This window comes from Amphiprion ocellaris, chromosome 5 (assembly GCF_022539595.1).
Source record: "Amphiprion ocellaris isolate individual 3 ecotype Okinawa chromosome 5, ASM2253959v1, whole genome shotgun sequence".
NCBI lineage: Eukaryota > Metazoa > Chordata > Actinopteri > Pomacentridae > Amphiprion > Amphiprion ocellaris.
In genome coordinates this window covers 19,320,005-19,339,636 of record NC_072770.1, presented here as the reverse complement: position 1 = coordinate 19,339,636, position 19,632 = coordinate 19,320,005, and the positions used below count along the sequence as shown (strand labels likewise).

Sequence of the window (19,632 nt, the reverse complement as noted above, 5' to 3'; positions counted from 1 at the left end):
AGAGAGACATGAGGGAGAGGTGACAGACAGAGTGAACCAAAGAGACAGGACCAAACAGAAACAGATCAGAACCCAAGGGAGAAAGGAGGAAAAATGGGGAAGAAGGGGAAAGAAGGGCAGAAGCTGGAGCAGGATCATAATAGTAAGGGCAGCATAATTTTTTTTTTTCAAAGAAGGAACAAAGCTGAATTGATCAAAATGACTTATGAAGTAAAATTTCCCACTCTGGGCTTCTTCCTCCACGACCCAGGGAAAATTTCCCTTTTAAAGATGCAACATTTAGTTTCATAATAACAGAATTATAGTGTATTATGATTTATTTACCCTTAAATTTTGGTCACTTGAGGCATACTTCTGTTTAACACTGACATTAAAAATATACATATTTTGAAAGAAAACAGACATTCTCTTATGGTGGGTCTTTCCCAAGGTCACCCTATATGACCTCTACTATGGAATTCACTTGTACATGGCCTACTAAATGTGTCCCTTTGCTTTCCCTCAGGCGAAGACGAAAATATGGTAATAAAGAACTTGTTTGGACGCCCTGAAGGTTCAAGATATCAGCCAGAGACACTAACCAACTTGTGTCCTGTTTTCCTTGGCTGTAAAAAAAACCTTCTTTGTCTTCTTTTCCTTTCACTCCTTCCTCTCAGCTCATTTCTGAACAACTGGTGTGAGTCCATCTGCAGTTGCTGAACTAAACTTACAGACAGACAGACTTTTCGAGTGTGGGCTTTATTCAAAGTCAAAAAGTTTGCAAAAAGTATTATACTTTTTAATTCACATTTTTACAAGTTATTCAGATTTTTTTGTCCTACTATTCATCCTTTTAAAAGGGCAGGATGGGTTTGAAAACAGCTAAAAATTTGCATCAACCACAAATAAAACATTTCATTTCCAGGGAACAACATGCCAAATTCAACAGGCACAAAAGCCTCGTGGCACAAGAAACGGTTCTAAATAGTCCAGGGATTGACTAGGCTGTGCAAACAAACTCAATATAAGAAACTCACAAGAAGAAAATAAGCTATAAATAATTAAATATATATATTTTTAAGAAATTCATCTATATATTTAGTACATCTAATAAATGCATTTGCTGATAGATACAGAGATCTTTCTGTAAACTATTTACATTGCAGTTTTTACATTTCTGCCACCATAGTACACTCTCCCCTCAGTAATTTATTCGTTCTGTGCTGTTCTTTGTAGAGACCAACAGTACTTATACGGGTAAAATTGAACTAATCCCATTTAGAGCGACGTACGTCATTGGCATGCGTCGTGACGTCACGCGGAAGTAGTTCGGCAAAGATGGCTGCGTCCTTGATAGGCATGTTTTGATTTCAGTGAAGTGTCAGACATGCACAGCAGTTGCAGTTTTACGGGTTACAAGACTGTCAAGGATTTATTTTGAGAGCGGAACATGGAGAGACGAGAGTTCGTCGCGTCTCTGGTGGTGAGATGAGCATTTTTTAAAGTCGAGCTTTAGATAAGTTAGCTGCTGTACCTGCAGCAAACTGACACTTCAGGAGGTCTTTGTAGCTTAAACAAAACTGCATGCAAAATATATTAGACGAGTTGAAACACTAGTAACCTGCACAAGTTCATAACAAACCGGTATTATTACTCGAACGTCTTTCGAATGTAACCTGAACATTGCACCATTTTCAAATAATTTCAGAGTACAGATGAATATGAAATGTGTTCTAAATAAGATCATCCCATTTTCTTTGTACTGCTGCAGCAATAGTTCTCGAATTTACAGCTACAATCATATGTAAAGATTTGTCTTGGAAATATCTGTTTCCATAAATTGAAGTTATTAGTAATTTGAGTGACCGACCCTGTAAATAGTCCAGGAGAAGAGATGCAGGTGCTGATGAAACATTGACTTCATCAACACTTGTTTCTGCCATTTCCACCATAACACTAATGGTCAAATACAAATTCACTATAAACCAAAATTTGGCCCAGGCATGAATAATATTGGACTTTAACTGTAAGTAAAGTTAGCCTCGTCTTGACAAGGTGCAACAACAACATAACACATAACACAAATGCATCAGTAGTAGTATAATGTACTAATAATATAGTACAGTGAAACACAATGTTTAAAATAATGTTTAATACTGAGGCATACAGTATACTAATGACAATAATATAGAATAATGTTAATATTTGTAGTATTGACATTTTTACTACTTTTTCTATCTACCTACCTAAGAACAAATAGCATATATTTAAAGACAGCAACTAACTGGTGAGCTCAGTGAAGCATTTAATTCTTAAAGAGTGTAGGTTTTGCTTTAGGAGTTGGTAGAGACCTAAACAAAACAGAATATTGAATATTAGATTTAATCTAGTGGGCAGAGCTCACATTTTTAGATTTGTAAATAATCAACTGTTTTCTGCATAGAAAGCTAATATTACAGTGTATTGGTATTATATTTACTCCTCAGTTAATGCACATTTGAGGAAAAAAAATGAATACATTTTTCACCACTAAGGTTAAAGGATGTGTATTTCAACATTGTGTCTCACAAAGTGACTGTCTCTGCAGGCAGGAGGCTGTGCAGGGATGTGTGTCGATCTGACCCTGTTCCCCCTGGACACCATTAAGACCAGACTGCAGAGTCAGCAGGGCTTCTACAAGGCTGGGGGCTTTAGGGGCATCTATGCTGGGGTCCCATCTGCTGCTGTTGGCTCCTTCCCCAATGGTGAGGTGTTCATTGTCATAACTAGATTTAGGTTCACTCGTTCACTGTTGTTTGTGATGGACATTCACTCAGAGGTACATACCAAACAGGTATAGGTCATTCTGTCAAGACCTTACCTTGCGCTGTTCTCATTATAATTATGACTGACGTAGGTGAACAGTGAACAGTTATCACATATTTGGGGACTTTTGCGAGTTTGTGGCTGTGGGTTGTATAGATCAGTTTGGTAATTCACAACTGAATTTTTTTTGGGTCAGTTTTTTGTGCTTTTAAGCTTTGACCTTGTATCCTTACCATGTATCTTGTGAATAAGAAAGCTCATCCTATGGAAATTGCTGACTTTTCAACATTTATGAACAAGCAAACACTTGATTCTCTTTAAAACCGTGTCTACAGATTAAGAAGCTATACTCAGACAAATCAGATGTAAAATCAACAAACCACAAATATGTAGTATTCATAATTAAAAGAAACTAGTGCTGTCAAACGATTAAATTTTTTAATCAGATTAGTCACAGGGTTGCTGTGGATTAATTCCAATTAATCACGGGTAATTATCATTCATTTTTAATCTATTTTAATCGCGTTTCATTTTGCATGACCAAACAGATTCAAGAAAGAAGGGAATATATATAAAAGAAAACTCCTTCCTGCAGAATGTGCATATTACTGTATGTCGATTGACTGTTCCATCTGGAGAGTTTTTTTGTATTCAGATTTCCCACCGAGAGGGTCAACGTGCTGTTTAGTGTAGGGGTATTCAGCTAAAATTCAAAGAGGTCCAGTCAGAGAAAATGTATTAAAGCAAAGGTCCAGAACATCCTAATGTCTAACTTGAATTAGTGTGATATATGTGGATGTAACCTGGTAGTTTATTAGTGTCTGCATGCAATCAATAACTGACCATCAAATCAAATAAATTCAGTATGGTTCAAAAACATTTTGACAACAGTTATTAATAAATATCTTTTTATATAACTGTACATCTTAAAATAAAGTGCAGAACTTGAAAAAATAATGACTGAACAACCTGAACCAACTTATATACATCTTTAGCAATACCTAAATATCAAAAAATTTTAACAATTGAACACTTTTCCATTTTTTTATATAAAAAAATGTATCATTCCCCTTTTATCCCTGCTGCTTAATGGGAGAACTGAGCTGCAGCTTGTCCTGCCTGTATTTTTAATTGTGGCCTAAATGGTGTCAGGTTCGTTCACAAACACATTTAGAGCTCATTGATGAGTCTGCAACAATATTTAGTTTGGATTATATTCATAGCTGAGAAGCTGGCTCACAGCTGTATGGTGAGCCAAACATGGTCAACATGTGCAGAGCTACTTTCCTCTCAGTGTCAATTTGTTTATTTTTCTTTTTGTCTGTCCCTCGCCTCAACTGTTTACTGAACTCAGCTGCGACGTTTAGCGGCTGCAGAGACTTCATTGGCTGAGTAGCGTCACGTGGGATGGCTGAACTCGTACCTAATTGGTCTGTGTGTTTCCTGAGCTGATAACCAATGCCATAAACACTGGAAAAGCTGTGCCGGTAAAATAGAAGCGACCTGTCAAACTTAAAAAACCCAAAATGTGTTGCCAGAGACGTTTCAGGGATTTTGAGTCATTCTGTGCTGCAGGTGTGTTAATTGCATTAAAATTTTTAATCTGATTAAACATGGTGATGGATTAATCCACGTTAACTTGGACAGCCCTACAAGAAACAAAACAGATTGGTCGCATAGAATGAAGGGAATCAGGGGTTCCAGATTAGATGCCTTTAAATTAGAACGACCTTAGGGAGTCACCAGTGGAACCTCTTATTTAAACCTCTGACATCGGGGGTCCAGGGTTTCTATTTGCTATTGAAATATGTGTTTTCATCAAGATCTCGAGCTCTCTAAGACCTTCACAGAAAAGACTGTAGATGGCAATTGATTTAAAAATAGCTCTGCTATTTGAAATATATCATCTGGAAAATCATCTGTAAGTGCCACAAATTTCAACTAACTCCCATTTCGTTCAGGACTAGTTGCTTCAGGAAATTCAGCTAAAGAGCAGATTGCTCGATGCAAAAGAAGTCTCCAAGGACCTGTAAATTTTATCACAGTATTTCAAGGTAGCTCCCACAACTCCTGTGTCAAAGAATGTGTCGACAATCAGAAATCTCAAATACGGCTTGCGTGGAAGGTGTACCAGGAGAAAACCTTTGCTATAATTATGAAAGAAAGAAAGCATTTTGATGAAGGGGTCAATATTAGCTTATGAGGCCAAGTGTGTTTTTACTGTATCACATCTATAGGCATTTTTGTTGAACAGATGATCAACGAAGCTTTATAGTGTTCAAATATGCCACCTGCAGGAGATGTTTCAAAAAGGATCAAATGCTAACTTGTTCAAATATGCCAAAAAGTAACCGATGATCATAGGATGTTTTTATTTCTATATCTACCTCTTAAGACATTTCAAGCAAAGTTCTGTTCTCTATTTGTTTAGTGGGGAGATCATGCTACTCTTTTTTTCTTTCCCACTTTTGAGATTTGAGGTCCGGTTTAAAGGAGACACAATGGATCGAGTAATTGATTGGATTAACTGAGTTGTTGATCAGGCAACTGAAGAAGAAAAAAATGCCAAAACATTCCTCTGCTCCAGCATCTTAAATGCCATGGTTTTGGGATTTTCCATATTTGTTAAGAACAGTTATAGACATTTTAGTACATGGAACCTTAAAATAACTGACACTTTTCTTTAAATGGTTTAATTGCAGCTGCCTACCCAAGATTGCTTTGTGCCTAAAAATCCTATTTAAACATGCCTTTAATATATATATATATATATATATATATATATATATATATATATATATATATATATATATATATATATATATATATATATATAGCGATTGTTTTCTTAATGCCTTTTTTGTTTTGTTTTGTTTTATGTAAAGCAAATTGATCTGCCTTGTAGTTGAAATGGTATGTACAAAACAAAAAACGACTTGGGTTGTCTTATGACTTGCCTCTGCAAAATCTTTTCAGCAGCTCATTACTATCTGTATTTTAGTGTTTTCCACAGGCAGATAGTGTTTTACTAATGATCAGCAGCAGGTTGGAAACAAATGTGGTTGCATCCCAGCATTTAATCAAAAAACTAACATTTTGAATTGTTCTATTTACTAATGCACCATTCTTGCAAACATTTAAAAGTCTGTTTCCCATTTTTCCTGCATTTCCAAACAGACCTTTGAATGAAAAAAGTAATAATACTAATAAATACAAGAATATTTACAAAAAGTCACTTTGGATTGAGGCTACTTCATTTAGGTACTGCAGAGCAGAAATAGAAGCACTGATATTTGATAATTAGTAGTACATTCAGTCAACAGATGGGTAAACCTTTTGAATTAATGAGTCAGTGTGGATAAATCCACAGCCCTTTACAAGAGCATATCAGAGAGACTGACAAACATGAGATGCTGGAGCCATATGTCAGTTTTTAAAATGTAGTCCAATCATTTTGTTGTTGTTGTTCTTTTTTTTTTTTTTGGACACTGACAAGAAGAATTAATTCACCGTGGGAGGAAGAAAGAACTGAACTCTTTCCATGTGAGACATATTTAACTTTCTTAGCGTTTACATGTGTTGTAAATGCAGACACACATCCACACACACTCACCTCAGTTTCTCCCCTGTCAGTGGTAGTGAGGGATATTAATTGCTCTATGCTGGTTGACTAATGGGCCTTAAATGGCTGTGGTTCTGCTTGGTTTCAGCCGCTGCTTTCTTTGTCACCTACGATTGCACAAAGTCCCTTCTCAGCGCCGGCGGAGCGTTTGCAGCACCACATGTGGCACCTATCACTCACATGCTGGCCGCCTCCCTGGGAGAAATAGTAAGTCCTCCCATCCCTTTCATTCTCCTGTCTTTTGCCTCCTCTCATGTGGATTTCTACCACTTTTCCACTCTGCCAGCACACTTTTAGGTCATTTTTATTTGTTTATGCCTAATTTATTCCCAGTCCTTCCATCTTTACAAGGCCAGCTGTGTTACACGCTTGTTTTTGCTCTTCTGCGTTCCTGCCCTTGTTGTTTCTTTCCCACCGCTGTATGTCCCAAATGAATGTCTGCATGTCTGATAATGTTATTGCCTTTTTAGATTTGACAGGCTACTATTCCAGGGGGCAGCTCGGGGCGGGAGGGGTAAGGGAGGGGCGGGGGTGAGTTTGTGGTTTTGGCTGTAGGCCTCGGGGTCCATCTGGGTGAGTTAAGAGGGCTTCCTCAGAACGGTCCCAGGCTTTCCCCCACCAGCTGGGTAAATAAGATCTCATTACTGCCTATTGACTCATCTACTTTCCCAGCTCAGACCCCCAGACTCTGCCAATCTAGTCTGGGGAATTCGGGTTTGAAACCAGTGAGCAGCAGTGCAATTTCCTCAGCCCGTCCTCTCCCAGTCACTCACAGGGAACCACTGCATTCAAGCTGCATGGGGGCCACGGGTATTCACACTGGCATTAAGGGGGGTACAGAGACGGGGGTATGGAAAGAGGGATGCCCCCCTGCTATACCCCAGGATATCTGTGAAATTCTAGGGCTTTAGTATTCATGGCTTTTGGATGGATGTAATTTAGCCAAGTTTTGCATGTTTATGAAATGAGATTATTTCTCTCTGGGGGGGTGTTCACCCTACTTGAGTTTATCTGTGTCTCTGACCCTCATAGTGTTCAAAAGATGACACTATTTCACTCTCAGATTCACATTTCAAAGGAGCTGCATCTCATTTCTATCCTCTAAGTTGTTGCCATCAATGTAGCAGTTATTGCAGATACTGGGTGTAATTCTTAACAACTGGTATTAGAGATGTTATTTTTTTGACCTAATAAATATACTGACCAATAATCAGAAAATGAGGCACATGCATATCAGAAAATGTGTTGTACATTAGCTGTAGTACTTAGTTTTACTGTTTAATGAGATGGAATAGTGCGGCTTATTTACTGTATTTAATACTGCACTGACCTGACAAGGTGGTTGCTCGGACTACGGGTAGTTCTGTGTTGGCAAGCAGAGAGTTTTGTGGGAGTTTAGCTAGCAACGTTCACCATGACAGACACTTCTGTGGTGGTTAATGACTTCATTCAGAGCAGGCAGAGCACAACGAGGACAGTCTGCCTATAGCTGATTTGCTTACTTAATCAAGCTGATGTTATGGCAGTTATTATGTGTTCACGGTTAAAATGTCTTGTTCAGCATATGAAAGAATGTCTGCTGTGTTTCATTCATTTTAATGACTGTTTATTGATTGACAACGACTGTCGGATAAGAAGATTATGACATACTTCCATCACTAATTGGACATTTTTTCAGCTTCTTGTTTGCGTCACAGTCAGATGAATGTGAAAGGTGAAGCAAAGGTCGTGACTACTTTTAACCCCATTCTGGATTTGATCACATCAAAGGCACAAATCCACAGAGTGGAGCTGAGCAGAGCAGGGGCGGTATCTCACTGCATTCTGGCAACTGAATTCATCTTGTTCAAAGACAGTAATCTTCAGGCTTAGCCATCAAAGGCCTACCCTAGTGCTGCCCTGAGTTGTATGCAAGGTCTAAACGCCTGCACTGTGATGCAATAGCTGCCACATAAGTCTCTGTGTCTCCTCAGTCACTGCTAATGACTTTTAATTAAAAGTTGTAGCACTGAGGGTCAACCTATTTAACAATTAGTTGATTATCAGTTGGTTGTCTAAGCCACATGTTAAATGCCTCAAATGCAAAGTTTTGCTTCTTATTTCTGTTTATCATCATGTATTTCTGTTACTGATACTGGGGGACATGCTTCTGCATCAGAACAGCATCTTGTTTTAGCACTCAATAACTTCTTTGAGCACCATCCTGCAACAACCCTGTAGCCTGCTTGCAACCCCTTAGGTTAACATTTTTTTCATTTTGGTCAATAGGACAAACAGCTGCGTACTTAGTTTTTCTCTTTTGCGTGTGTTTTTTAATACTACACTATGTTGCACAAGTTTGTGACAGAAATTAGGGCTGCACAGTTTACAGTTTCAGCTTTGATGTTGCTATATGTATGTGTGTAATAGTCACATCCCAGGACGTGCAATGTGAGGTCAGGCAAGTTAACTCAATCACATCAGTCTGTGACTTTCTGCTGCTTGATACAAGAATAAAACTCACATTGTTCTCTTTCTCTGTGACTAATCTACAAGAGAAATCTGTTTGAGACAATGTAGTTTCCTCAGATTTATGGGTTCTTAGACACACTGAGTTTTTTAAAAAGTATTTTTCTTTTTAACAAGATACGCAGTTTGTTGACATGCAGGATCTACAAGTGCTCAGCAGAATGTTTGAGGAACAGAGAGAAAAACTGAAAAGGAATGTTTAGTTGCAAAAAATAAGTGCAATATCAGTTGTATGGAAATATTTTGGCCTTGACCCAAAAGCAGGTACTTTGTCGGCAATGTCTCGCATGACTCATTTATTTTACCATTTCAAATGTCACCAGAGAGCTCAGCATGATGAGTGTAAAGCTAGATCTGAATGTCATCCAAAGTAAATAAGCTATTTTGAATGTCTTTGCCTGTGTCATTCGCCATATGAGAAAGGCTCCAAATGTTTTTTTCCAACTTTGTTAAAATAATTTTTTATTTTCTATGCAGATTTTCCCTCCATTACAAAATCAACCCAATCACTCTAGAATGATTTATTCTTTCCAAATAGAGAAAATCAAATCATCTGGTGAAATTTCCTGTATTTTTTCTTCACAGAAAAACTAAATATGAAATGTCAGTGTTTTTCCAATGTCGTCCAACCTTAATTGAAATAAGGATGATCCAAAAAAGAACACAAAGCAACATGTAACTGTACTCAGCTGGTCAGTTAACTTGAAGCTTATGTTATTCATGAGATTTCAACTTTATGATTTCTTTTGTAAAACGGTTGTGCTCTTTGTAAGCTGAGGGGATGTCAGACTCCATCATGAGTTGACTGCTCAGTCTGGTGTGTATATCTAGATTTACCCCACCATCACTCATCTTATTGGGTGTTTACACAGGAGGCACAGCAGATGTTTTTTCTTAAATGGTCCAATTTTTGTTATTTAATCAGTCCTACCATCTACAAAAGCTGCAATTTACAATAGTACTGCATCTGTTCTGTCAAATGCATGTGAGACGGACGACTGACAAATGCAACAAAAACGCCTCTAATGTGTCGATACACCGTCAGTCTCTCTCATGTGTTTTTGAGGAAGTCAAAAGCCTCACCTGCTGTATTCTCACATCGCTAAACCTATCTCCTGCTGCATGTTTTTTTCTGTTTTGTTACTACAAGGGCTGCTTTTCTACACTGGTATTTGGTTCAATAAGTTGAACTTTAAAATTGCATTTGACAACAAAATGTTCCAGCAAATATCATTTATTTTAAGAAAGGATAGAACAAACACACCTGTGAGACAAAATGTTCCCCAAAAAGACATTTGTTAGGTTTTAAATGTTAAAATATCAGATAGTTCATAATGAAGACGAAGTATTTGGGCATCCGATACTGGCTCCAATAAAGCCTGTGTTACAATGTTTTAGTATTTAGTTTATCATCCTTTGCCTGACAACATCTGGGCCTGGAATCGGTTTCATTGTAATAGCTGTGCTGAAAGTTTTCTCCATGTTTCAACCAGCAAATCTTTCAGTTCATTTGCACCAGAGTATGGATGAGTTTATGTATTCCTCTATGATATCCCGTAGGTGCTCTGTGGGATTGAGGTCAGGCCTCACTGATTTTCTCCTCAGGAAAGTATCCTTTCAATAGGCAGCAGTTATGCTTGGGATCATTGTCCTGAAAAAGATCTGCTTTTGTTGCTTGAATATTTTCTTGGCTGAATGAATGTGTGCCCGTCGGAGTTCATGGCTCCATCAGAAGCCCCAAATTTTGACTCTCCAATCTCCACTCTTCACTGTACCCCTGTTGAAGTTCCTGGTTTGAGGGTTTTCTGCTCTCTGTTCTCTGTCACAAGTTCTCCATCTTTGGACTTTTACTCAAAATACCCAATGGAGAAGGAGAGAAGAGTTTTTTTTTCTAAAGTTTTGACAGGGAGAAATTGTTCTAATACATTCTTGTTTTCATTTAGAGGGGCATATCGATGCTTTAGAAAAGTGACTACCTGATTTATTATTTTGAAATTTTAGTGGAAACTATGCTAAATGTATTTATCAATCAATCAAATGCCAGTTTATCCAACATTTTAGCAAATAGCCTCATTAACTTCATGGAAGTTTGCTGATATTTTTTATCTTGGTGGCGACAGTCTCCTTTAAACCACACAGACACAAACATTGACAATTGCTGTCTATCTCTCACCTCTTTCCAAATCTAATTGACTGAAAAAAGTAGCATCAATGCAAACTCAAGTAGAGTTTCACACCAGTCTGCATTAGTTCTGTTTGTCAGGATAGTTCAGTGTAACTTGTTTTCAATGTTTTTGTTTGATATCTTCTTGTGGGCAGCAGCTGGGTTTGGTCAGGTTTTGGCACACAGGAACTTAAAAAATAGCTTGTTACTTGGTCCTTGACTGACATCCCCACTCCACCCCTTCATCAAGCCATGATTCTTTCCTCAGGAGTCCACTTAGTTGTGTTTTACCAACTGTTTCCACAACATTCACAGCAGAAGCTTCATGGCACTTATTGCTTTGCTAATTTCATCTCCAAGCCTCCCTCTGAGAATGATGCGCTTGACTTGGCACTGAGTTACTAGATGTGGACTTAAGTGAAAGTCTCTTATGGACATACCAGAGGGAGTCGTGGCTCGGATTTTATTCTGAGCAAAGAATGAGATGAAAATTGAAAGAAGGAGTAGAGAAGGCTTGAATCAAAGCAATTTTTGCCTTGATTGCAAGGGGAAGGGGATTGTTTTAATATGTAAAGCAACAACGAGACTTATCAGAGTATACACCTAATGTGATAGACTTGTGAGAATTGTGTGTTTTAAATGCTAAATTAAAAGTTCACAATTTAATCAAATTTCTGGATCACAGGTGGCGGAAAAACGTGCTTTGGTTGAAGACAGGAACTTAGTACAGCTGTTGCATTCTGCTCTTCATATGTCAAAGCTAATCTCATTTCTGCATTAACCTACTTAACACCTGGCTTCACTTGTAAATAAAAGCAGGACAGATGGAGAAAGAGGACAGAGAGGAGGACAGTCTGAAGTTGTAGAGAGAAAGAACGAGGGAGGGTCGAGACAATGAGAGAAATCCCCTCCGCCAGAGGTGTCCTGGTGTTTGTACGACTGCAGTGGTGGGACGCTCCCATAAAGAATGTGTAAGCTGATGGCGTCTGTCAGGCTCTAGCAGGCTGTTATCCAGCCATTAGATCAGATTTATCTTCATTCCCATTCGCTCGACGTCTGCCCTGAAAGCTCATTTGTCAAGGCCAGGCAGCGGGCTTCTCTCGCATCTACAACCGTCCTACCCCCCTCCCTTCTTGCCGCCACACGTCTGTGGGAGGATGTACTGGAAAATACAGTGTGACATGACAAGATAGGGGGGCAGCGGGAAGGAGGGAGCACAAGGGAGGAGTTTTTTGGGGGAGAAACTGGCAGCCACTTAACTTGGCACTGAGAAATAATCCATGCATCGCCTTCGAGAAGCGCCACGCTCTGTGATTTATTGGCTGTTGTTTCAGAGTTGGAGACATGCAGTGTCCTCATCTCTTCCCTTTTTTTATGACCTTTTTCTCCCCTCTCTTCCTTCCTTCGTCCTCCTTCCTTATTTCAGTCTTCGTGGTGCTGAAATGCTTTTCAAGTATTGTGGGTATTATCCAAAGTCATACATACAGAGAAGTTTTTAGCCTTTGAGGCCTTTTGGTACAAACATTTGTCCATATGCGTCTGTCTTTTTAGCCAATTTGTTTGTGACTTTTTGAACTGTAGTAACAAGGCAAAAGTTCTATCTGATTGTCATCAATGAATGAAGTTACCCTACAGTCATCCGCTCAAGAAATTGGTCATTTTCCTCAGTTGTTTGTGTGACTGCATTTAAGTGGTGTCTTGTGTCGGTCATGTTTGCAGTATATTTTGATGACAAATAAATCCAAATAATTGAAGTCCATAACAGTTATTACAGCCTGTATGTTCTTCTAACCTGTTGCTGTTCTGGTAATCACGGTCCTGACTGACCACTGTGTCCCAATGGCCATGAGCTGTAAAAGAGGGATAGAGCCAAAGAAAGGAGAACGGAGCGATTTAATGACTCAGTCTGTTGCTTGATTTGCTGGCTATGCCAATAATGTGCTGTGAGTCTCTGCTGATTTCCCATTCCTTACTGTGGTTCCTCCATGATTTAATGCTGGCTTCTTTACCTTGTTGTTTGGTGGCTGTTGCTGTTGACCGAAATCACGTTCTGTCGTTTGGATTAACAACAAGATGCCAAGGGAAGCTGAAAGGCTTCAATCAGAGGCAGGCAGATTCCTAATAAAGGCTGATGATGAATTCAGCAGCTTGTAAATAAAGATAAATGGAAGCAGGAATTTAAAAGACTGCCAGTGGATTTATAATAAGTTTACAAGCCAAAAGAAAGCACTGAGAATGAAGGGCGAGCAAAGGAGATGAAGAGCCAGATGCCTGTCTTCCTACAGCTGTCCCCTGAACACGAGCTAACAAGACATAAACTAATTCGTTCTTTCTTTCTCATATCATTCTATCTTTACATTTCTTGATCCTCAGCTGTATCACATTGTGTCTCCAGTGATTCAAACTCACTATTTCCCCCTTTTGCTGCAGTTTCCACCTCTCTGAAAAGCCCTCGGAGGCTGCACTCTTGATCTTTTATCTACTCAGCATCATTCCACCACCCCTAGGTGCACAAATGAGTCCCAAATAAACAATGTCCCTAATTTATTTGGTATAATCTCTGTCTCATTCTGGCTTCCCCGCTGCAGTGACAGCAGAGGAAAGACCGTCTTAACTCCAAGCCTCCCATCCAATTACATCAGTAATTACTTGTCATAGCCACTTTCTTCCCATTTAGCTGCCTTATTCTTGTCCTTTGGAGAATTGGTTTGGGGGTAAACATGATGTACAGTGTATTATAAATGGTAACTTGAGCAAAGAGGAGGGCAAATGAGATCTCAGAGATGGATGCGGCCAGCTTAGTTATCATGAAGAGGGGGAAGTGTGGCCACATGGTGGTAGTGTTGCACCATGATTAGGCTGCACGTACACTACTGTCATACTCATGTGAAATACCCATAAGAATTGCACAGAATTCTTCATAGAGCCGCATTCAAGTCGTTTGTTTTTGCTCATATGTACAGAGATTGAGGTTTATCTGCTCACTGTGTCCTGAAAAGAGGAAGATCTCCATTGCCCTGGAGGAAAAATGACACTGTGAAGGTCAAAACAAAGTTGAGAAATGGACCAAATACTAATCAGTTGTCAAGAGGATTTAGATACAGCCGAAAAACTTTGCCTGTTCAGTCACACACATTCTATTCCAGCTCAGGCTATGGTTTTACTTCCAGCACTGCTGATGTCTCCTTTCTCCTTTTGTGCTCCCCACTGATGCATGTTCTCGCTCACAAGCTGTCTTTGGTGTCAGACTGAGGAGATAACAGAGAGGACAAGTGTCCAACAGAAGTGAACTCTCCAACAGCTGGCTGGGTGTCTTTCTCCCCCCTCACAGCGAAACAGCCTTATGTTGTCTCCCAAATGCTAAATCAGTATGGATAGCTGAGTGGAGAGGGAGCGAAACAGGAAAAGGATGCATTTCATCTTTATTGCAGTGCCTCCATCACTTTTTCTGTCTTTGCTTCCCTCCCCACTTCATGCTGCCGTGGTGAGGGTGGCACCGGCAGCCTGGCATCTGTGTGACTGAGGGGAGTCACAGCGGGAAGGCAGCTCACCAATCGCTCTGTAAGATTGCTTGCCGTTAGCCGGTATTTCCACTCTGATGCAGGATAAATGGGAAATCAAGTCGCCAGGTGGGCAGCTGTGCCTGCCTGCCTGCCTGCCTTTAGGACGGTGGGAGTTATGAAGCATAAATATTCATGTCTATCTTCACTAGCTGTTGGCAGTCCATATTTCTGTTGACATATGGTGGATGGGTTGGAACTTGAGCAGGGAGTGTGGTTAGTGAGGTGTGGATCTGGATGTATTGGTGTGTTTGATGAAAGCTTGTTCTTTGGACACAGACATACAGTCAACCTGGTGACATTTTGCAGACATGGCAACTGTTGCTCTGGTGTCATGTCCACTATGTGTATGGGTTTGTAAATTGGCTAAACTGCACACTAACTAAAGCAGTTGTTAGCCTGTCAAGTCGGTCTCATTGCTCTCCTCATGTCATGGCCACCTGCCACATAGCAAAAACATAAACAATGTAATATCATGTACAGCAAAAGGGCACTGAGGGGAGTGGTGCATGTGTGTGCAAAGTGGTGGGGTGTTTAAGGGATGGATATTTAAAACCCTTTGCAAATTCAGGAAACAACTTGACACAATATGTTTTTTTTGTTTAACTTGTCTTTTTTTAATCTCGTAGGTGGCGTGTCTGATCCGGGTGCCCACAGAGGTGGTCAAACAGAGGACCCAAGCCTCGCCCTCATCCACCACCTACAACATGTTGCTGGCAACGCTCAGAGAAGAGGTATCTAGCGATCAAAGGCTTCCTTAATGATCATTTTATTTCATTCGTTTTAATATATTTTTAGTGGTTTTTGGTCATCGTTCATTTTGGTATTAGTACTGCTGTGCTCACTAACTTAATTACTGAGAGAGAAGAAGTCTGCAGAGAAGAAGTCTCATTAGAGCAAGTCAGATGATCAAAGAGGCTTTAAACATACCAATCCTGAACCCAGACACAAAATGCTAAAGGGGTGTGCTTGGAAGGAACTAGTTCATGCACATTAATTGTGGCCACTTCTGAAAGTAGCAGTGTTTGTAGGCGTTCCAAAAGGTTGCGTTCCAAGGTTTAGAGAGTTTGTAATTGTGGATAAAGCGCAGTCCTGTTCACACATGCTGTTTTTCACTAGATTGAAAACATAACTAGACAGAAAGTTGAAATTTTCATACGTTTTCCCACATTTATTTACTACTATGTAGTGAGGACTTTCAAATGTGTAAGTTCTTTGAGAGAAGCAAAAAAACAGTCAAATTCTTTGTATGTGTACACATGCTTGACTAGTAAAGCTGATTCTGACCAAACACAAAATTTTAAACATGACAGACAAGGATTCAAATATTATAAGAAGCCACAAAGTCTAAACTGTGGCTGCTTCTCACACATCTTGTCCTTGACAGCACAGAAGATCTATACAGTCAGCACAGTTTCACAGTGGGTCTCTCAGGATTAGTGTCACCAGCTCAGTATCTGACCAAATGTAAAATATGGTAACAATCTCAAGTTCCCCACTTTGAAACAAAAAAAAATGGGACAGAAAAGTTTTTTTTGCAGAACATTATGATATTCATTGCTTCATTTTATCCCACTAGACATTTATGTAAAATTCTGTCAGGTTTAGCATATTAATCATTTAGTTGTAGCCAGAAATGTGTTTAGTGACACCTTTAAACTGAGTCAAAATCTCATCAGTTTATCGAGTCCAAGCAGACATTGTGCCAGATATGAAGAAATTCCCTGAAGGCGTTCAATAGTTATCTGGTTCATGAACTGGACTGTATATAAAAGATGGATGTAGCAACTATAACATCACCAGTTGGGTTGTAGGAATATTGTTCTGAGGGCTCAAGTTTGCCTTTTTGCTCATCTTGGTCATTGGAAACCAGACCCCTCTAAAACAAGTGGTAGATTACGCAAGAACATTTTGCATGATAATACGGTACTAGCCTGTCGATCATAAGGTAGCCCTGCTCTGAAACATACTGTACTTTTTCTTCTATTCTACTCTCAAGGGAGAAGCAGGATAACTTTGTTCATAGACTTCTATACAGTCGGACTTCTGTATACAACCTCGGCTGTAAGCAAAAATGCAGGTTTAAATGTTTTTCACTTTCGAATTTTGTCGCTTTATTTTTTGGTCCCAGATACTACGCTCATCTTTTTTATACAGTCTGTGGTTCATGAGTGGATGAGATGGAAAAGTGAGGGAAGTATTTGTGTAAAGAATGAACAAAGAGAGTCTGAGAACTCTCTTAACTCCACCGATCTTAATCGTTAATGACCGCATTCAATGTGTGTTAGCGTTGGATTATCATTTCCATAGAGTTTCAGAAATTGTCAGATGCAGTTGCATCAATTCCAACTTTACAAAGGTGTGTTTAGAGAAAGTTTGGAGATGAGTGTCAGCAAGTTCTATAGTTGAAGCATACTTATATACATTTACCCAAATCCAGCTCTCAGCAGTTACATTGGTGTGCAAAATCTCATCAACAGCAATGAAGCCAAAAAACTATAAGAACTTGTAATAAACTTTGCTTTAGCAGATGAATCATGCAAATGTTTCATCTGCCCATTAGTGTAAAAATATTGAACATTGCAACTTATGAAATAATCATGTGGTTTGCTTTGATTGTTTTAAAATGATTTTATTTCTTACATGTAACATTTCTTTATTTGCTGAGGTTATTCCAAATTAGATTATGTCAAATCAAGAGTGTGTTTCTGATAAGTGTTTTTGTTTTCTCTGAGCAGGGTGTTCGAGGCTTGTACAGAGGATATGGCAGCACAGTTCTCAGAGAGGTAGGATGTTTTCTTCTCCCTCACTTATCCACTTATGCCTTTCTACCTGTCATCCACTAATAAAGTCACAAACAATAACCCTGTTTCAAGGCAGTCTGTGTTCTTGTTTTATTTGTCTTTGGTAAAGTTTGGTTTTAGGTAATTGCGAAGTACATCGTATAGATCATCCCAAAATCAATTTCACTTCTTTATACTAAAAACAGTTACTCAGCTCTTTGAAGAAGCCTTGTTTAGTGATTTTTTTTTGATTGGTTGGACGGATATTGAGGTTTCCCAATCTTCTGACTAAAGACGTTTTAATTTCTCTTGGGCTTTATAGAAGTTGGAAATATTGATTTACAGTTTTTTTTCCCCTCACTTTCATCTCAGTCAATTACTTGCTTAAGATGCTCTCGTTTATTTTAGAAGTACATCTGATTAATTAATGCAATTAGTTGCATTATAAATGCACAACAAAACAAGGATAAATGAGCACGGGGCTGCCCTCCCTCGAAGCCCACTCACCTTTTTGTAATGAAAAAGCCGCTCTAGTTCTTTGATTCATGAGCTTCTGTTTAATTGCACCTACGGTGCATAATAACACAAAATAATTGTGGTGAACGCTGTATGGATCTCTCACTTTTAGCTTCCCCCTTACCTGCTAAGTTTCAATAGAACTGGAAAAGAAAATGAGAGCGGGAGATGGAGGGGGAGTAAGAAGTATATGAAGGTGACACTTGTCTTTTTTTGGGGAGGTGGGTGAGGGCGTAATCTAGTCCCCTCTGCTGTGCTAGCCTGTACTTATTTTCTGCCTCACTAAACTGATGTTATTCACGCAAATTCCATCTGGACAGCCAGGGAAAAAAAGGACAACAAGACACTGTGATTTCTCCGAGGGGCTCTGAATAAATGAATACATTTGGAGGCTGGCGCACGGCCTGTGTGCATACTAACACTAGCAGATGAAACGCAACGGTGGCGGCGGGGATTTCGGGGCGCAGGAACGGCAAAGGATGCTTCGTGGTGATTGGCTTTGACGTGTGTCAGGAAGGTAATTCATTTTCTCTCAGCCCCCTTCGCTATCTGCCTATCTCCCTCCTCTGGCCAAGAGACCCTGTCAAGATAAGTTTGTTTATGTGGTATGGCATGGCGCCTCCTCCCTTCGCTGGCCCACTAATTGGGGTCCTTTCTGTGCTATAAATTCATTAGGCAGCCTTCAGAAGGCATTTCTGATGGGCATGATATCACATTTGCGCAGGATGTGCAAAGATCCACTCGGATCGACTTGGAAGGTGGAGTAAAGGAGTAGAGGTGTCGCTGCTTCTGTGATCTGGCTCTCGTTATTACACCAACCTGCATCCAGATCACTGAACCTATCCTTTCTGCACCTTATTACCAATTTTACACAGCAAACCCAACAAGACCCCAAGTTTTACTTCAAACTTGATTTATTTCTTTTTACTTTTGCACAGTAACTTGTCTGCTCAGTTAGCTTCTCTTGAGTTGCCACTGAGTTGCGTATAAACTCAGTGAGATTCAGAGAAAATACAATTCTTCCATTTCCCAGATATGAGCTGATGATGTTGTCTTGGTGTCATTGTATTGAAACGCACAAGGTTACCCGTTTAGTCTAAGCAAGACTCTGATTAAACGTCGTCATCTTGTGATGGTTGTCCTTGTGTCCAGATTCCCCATGTGTCTCCTTTTGGACCGTACAATCTTTTACCACTAGATGGCGGGCTAAGATTGGTACTGCCCAAAGAAGCTTGTTCCTGACTTTCTTTCAATTCGCTCTTTTCATTCTCTGTATTTACCCCCCTTCTCTCATCCTCCCTCTCTGCTCCCCCATCATTACCAATCCAGCTTAATGACATTTATGCACAGCAGTTACAGAGTTTTTTATGGCAAACCCTTTATTTTTCCCGATCTAAAGCAATGCACGGTGATCTCAGATTTGATCTGAACTGCTGCAATCTCAGTTTGAGTAATGAGCCCGAGATGGGTTATTAGATTGTAATTTAGTAATGTGCTGGTATGAGAGCTGTGGAGTGACAGGTGTAAGTGAAGCTGACAGTGTTGCCTCAGCCACCTGGAAAAGCCTCTAACTGATTATAACCTGCAGCCACTCTCTCTCTATATATATATGTATATATCTCACATTTTTGGTCTTTTTTGATACCCTGTTCGGTCTAAAAGTCAGTTAATCTGAATCCACTTTTGTCTAGACTT

General features: G+C 39.5%; 1 protein-coding gene across 3 annotated transcripts in view; it reads left to right on the top strand.

Annotated features, from left to right (window-relative positions):
* Positions 1–1,299: 1,299 nt before the first annotated feature.
* The window catches only part of slc25a26 (solute carrier family 25 member 26), a 74,363-nt gene continuing 56,030 nt past the window's right edge, over positions 1,300–19,632 (top strand). For 2 of the 3 annotated variants that reach the window (XR_008601709.1, XR_008601708.1), the window contains exons 1-5: positions 1,300–1,462; positions 2,567–2,723; positions 6,495–6,613; positions 15,268–15,372; positions 17,377–17,424. Coding sequence is in view for 1 of the 3 variants with exons in the window: in XM_023295941.3 (XP_023151709.2) it covers positions 1,430–1,462; positions 2,567–2,723; positions 6,495–6,613; positions 15,268–15,372; positions 17,377–17,424 (462 nt within the window). In the remaining 2 variants the exon portion in view is untranslated. The remainder of the gene's footprint in view (positions 1,463–2,566; positions 2,724–6,494; positions 6,614–15,267; positions 15,373–17,376; positions 17,425–19,632) is intronic. The other variant, XM_023295941.3, reaches the window with a different exon arrangement.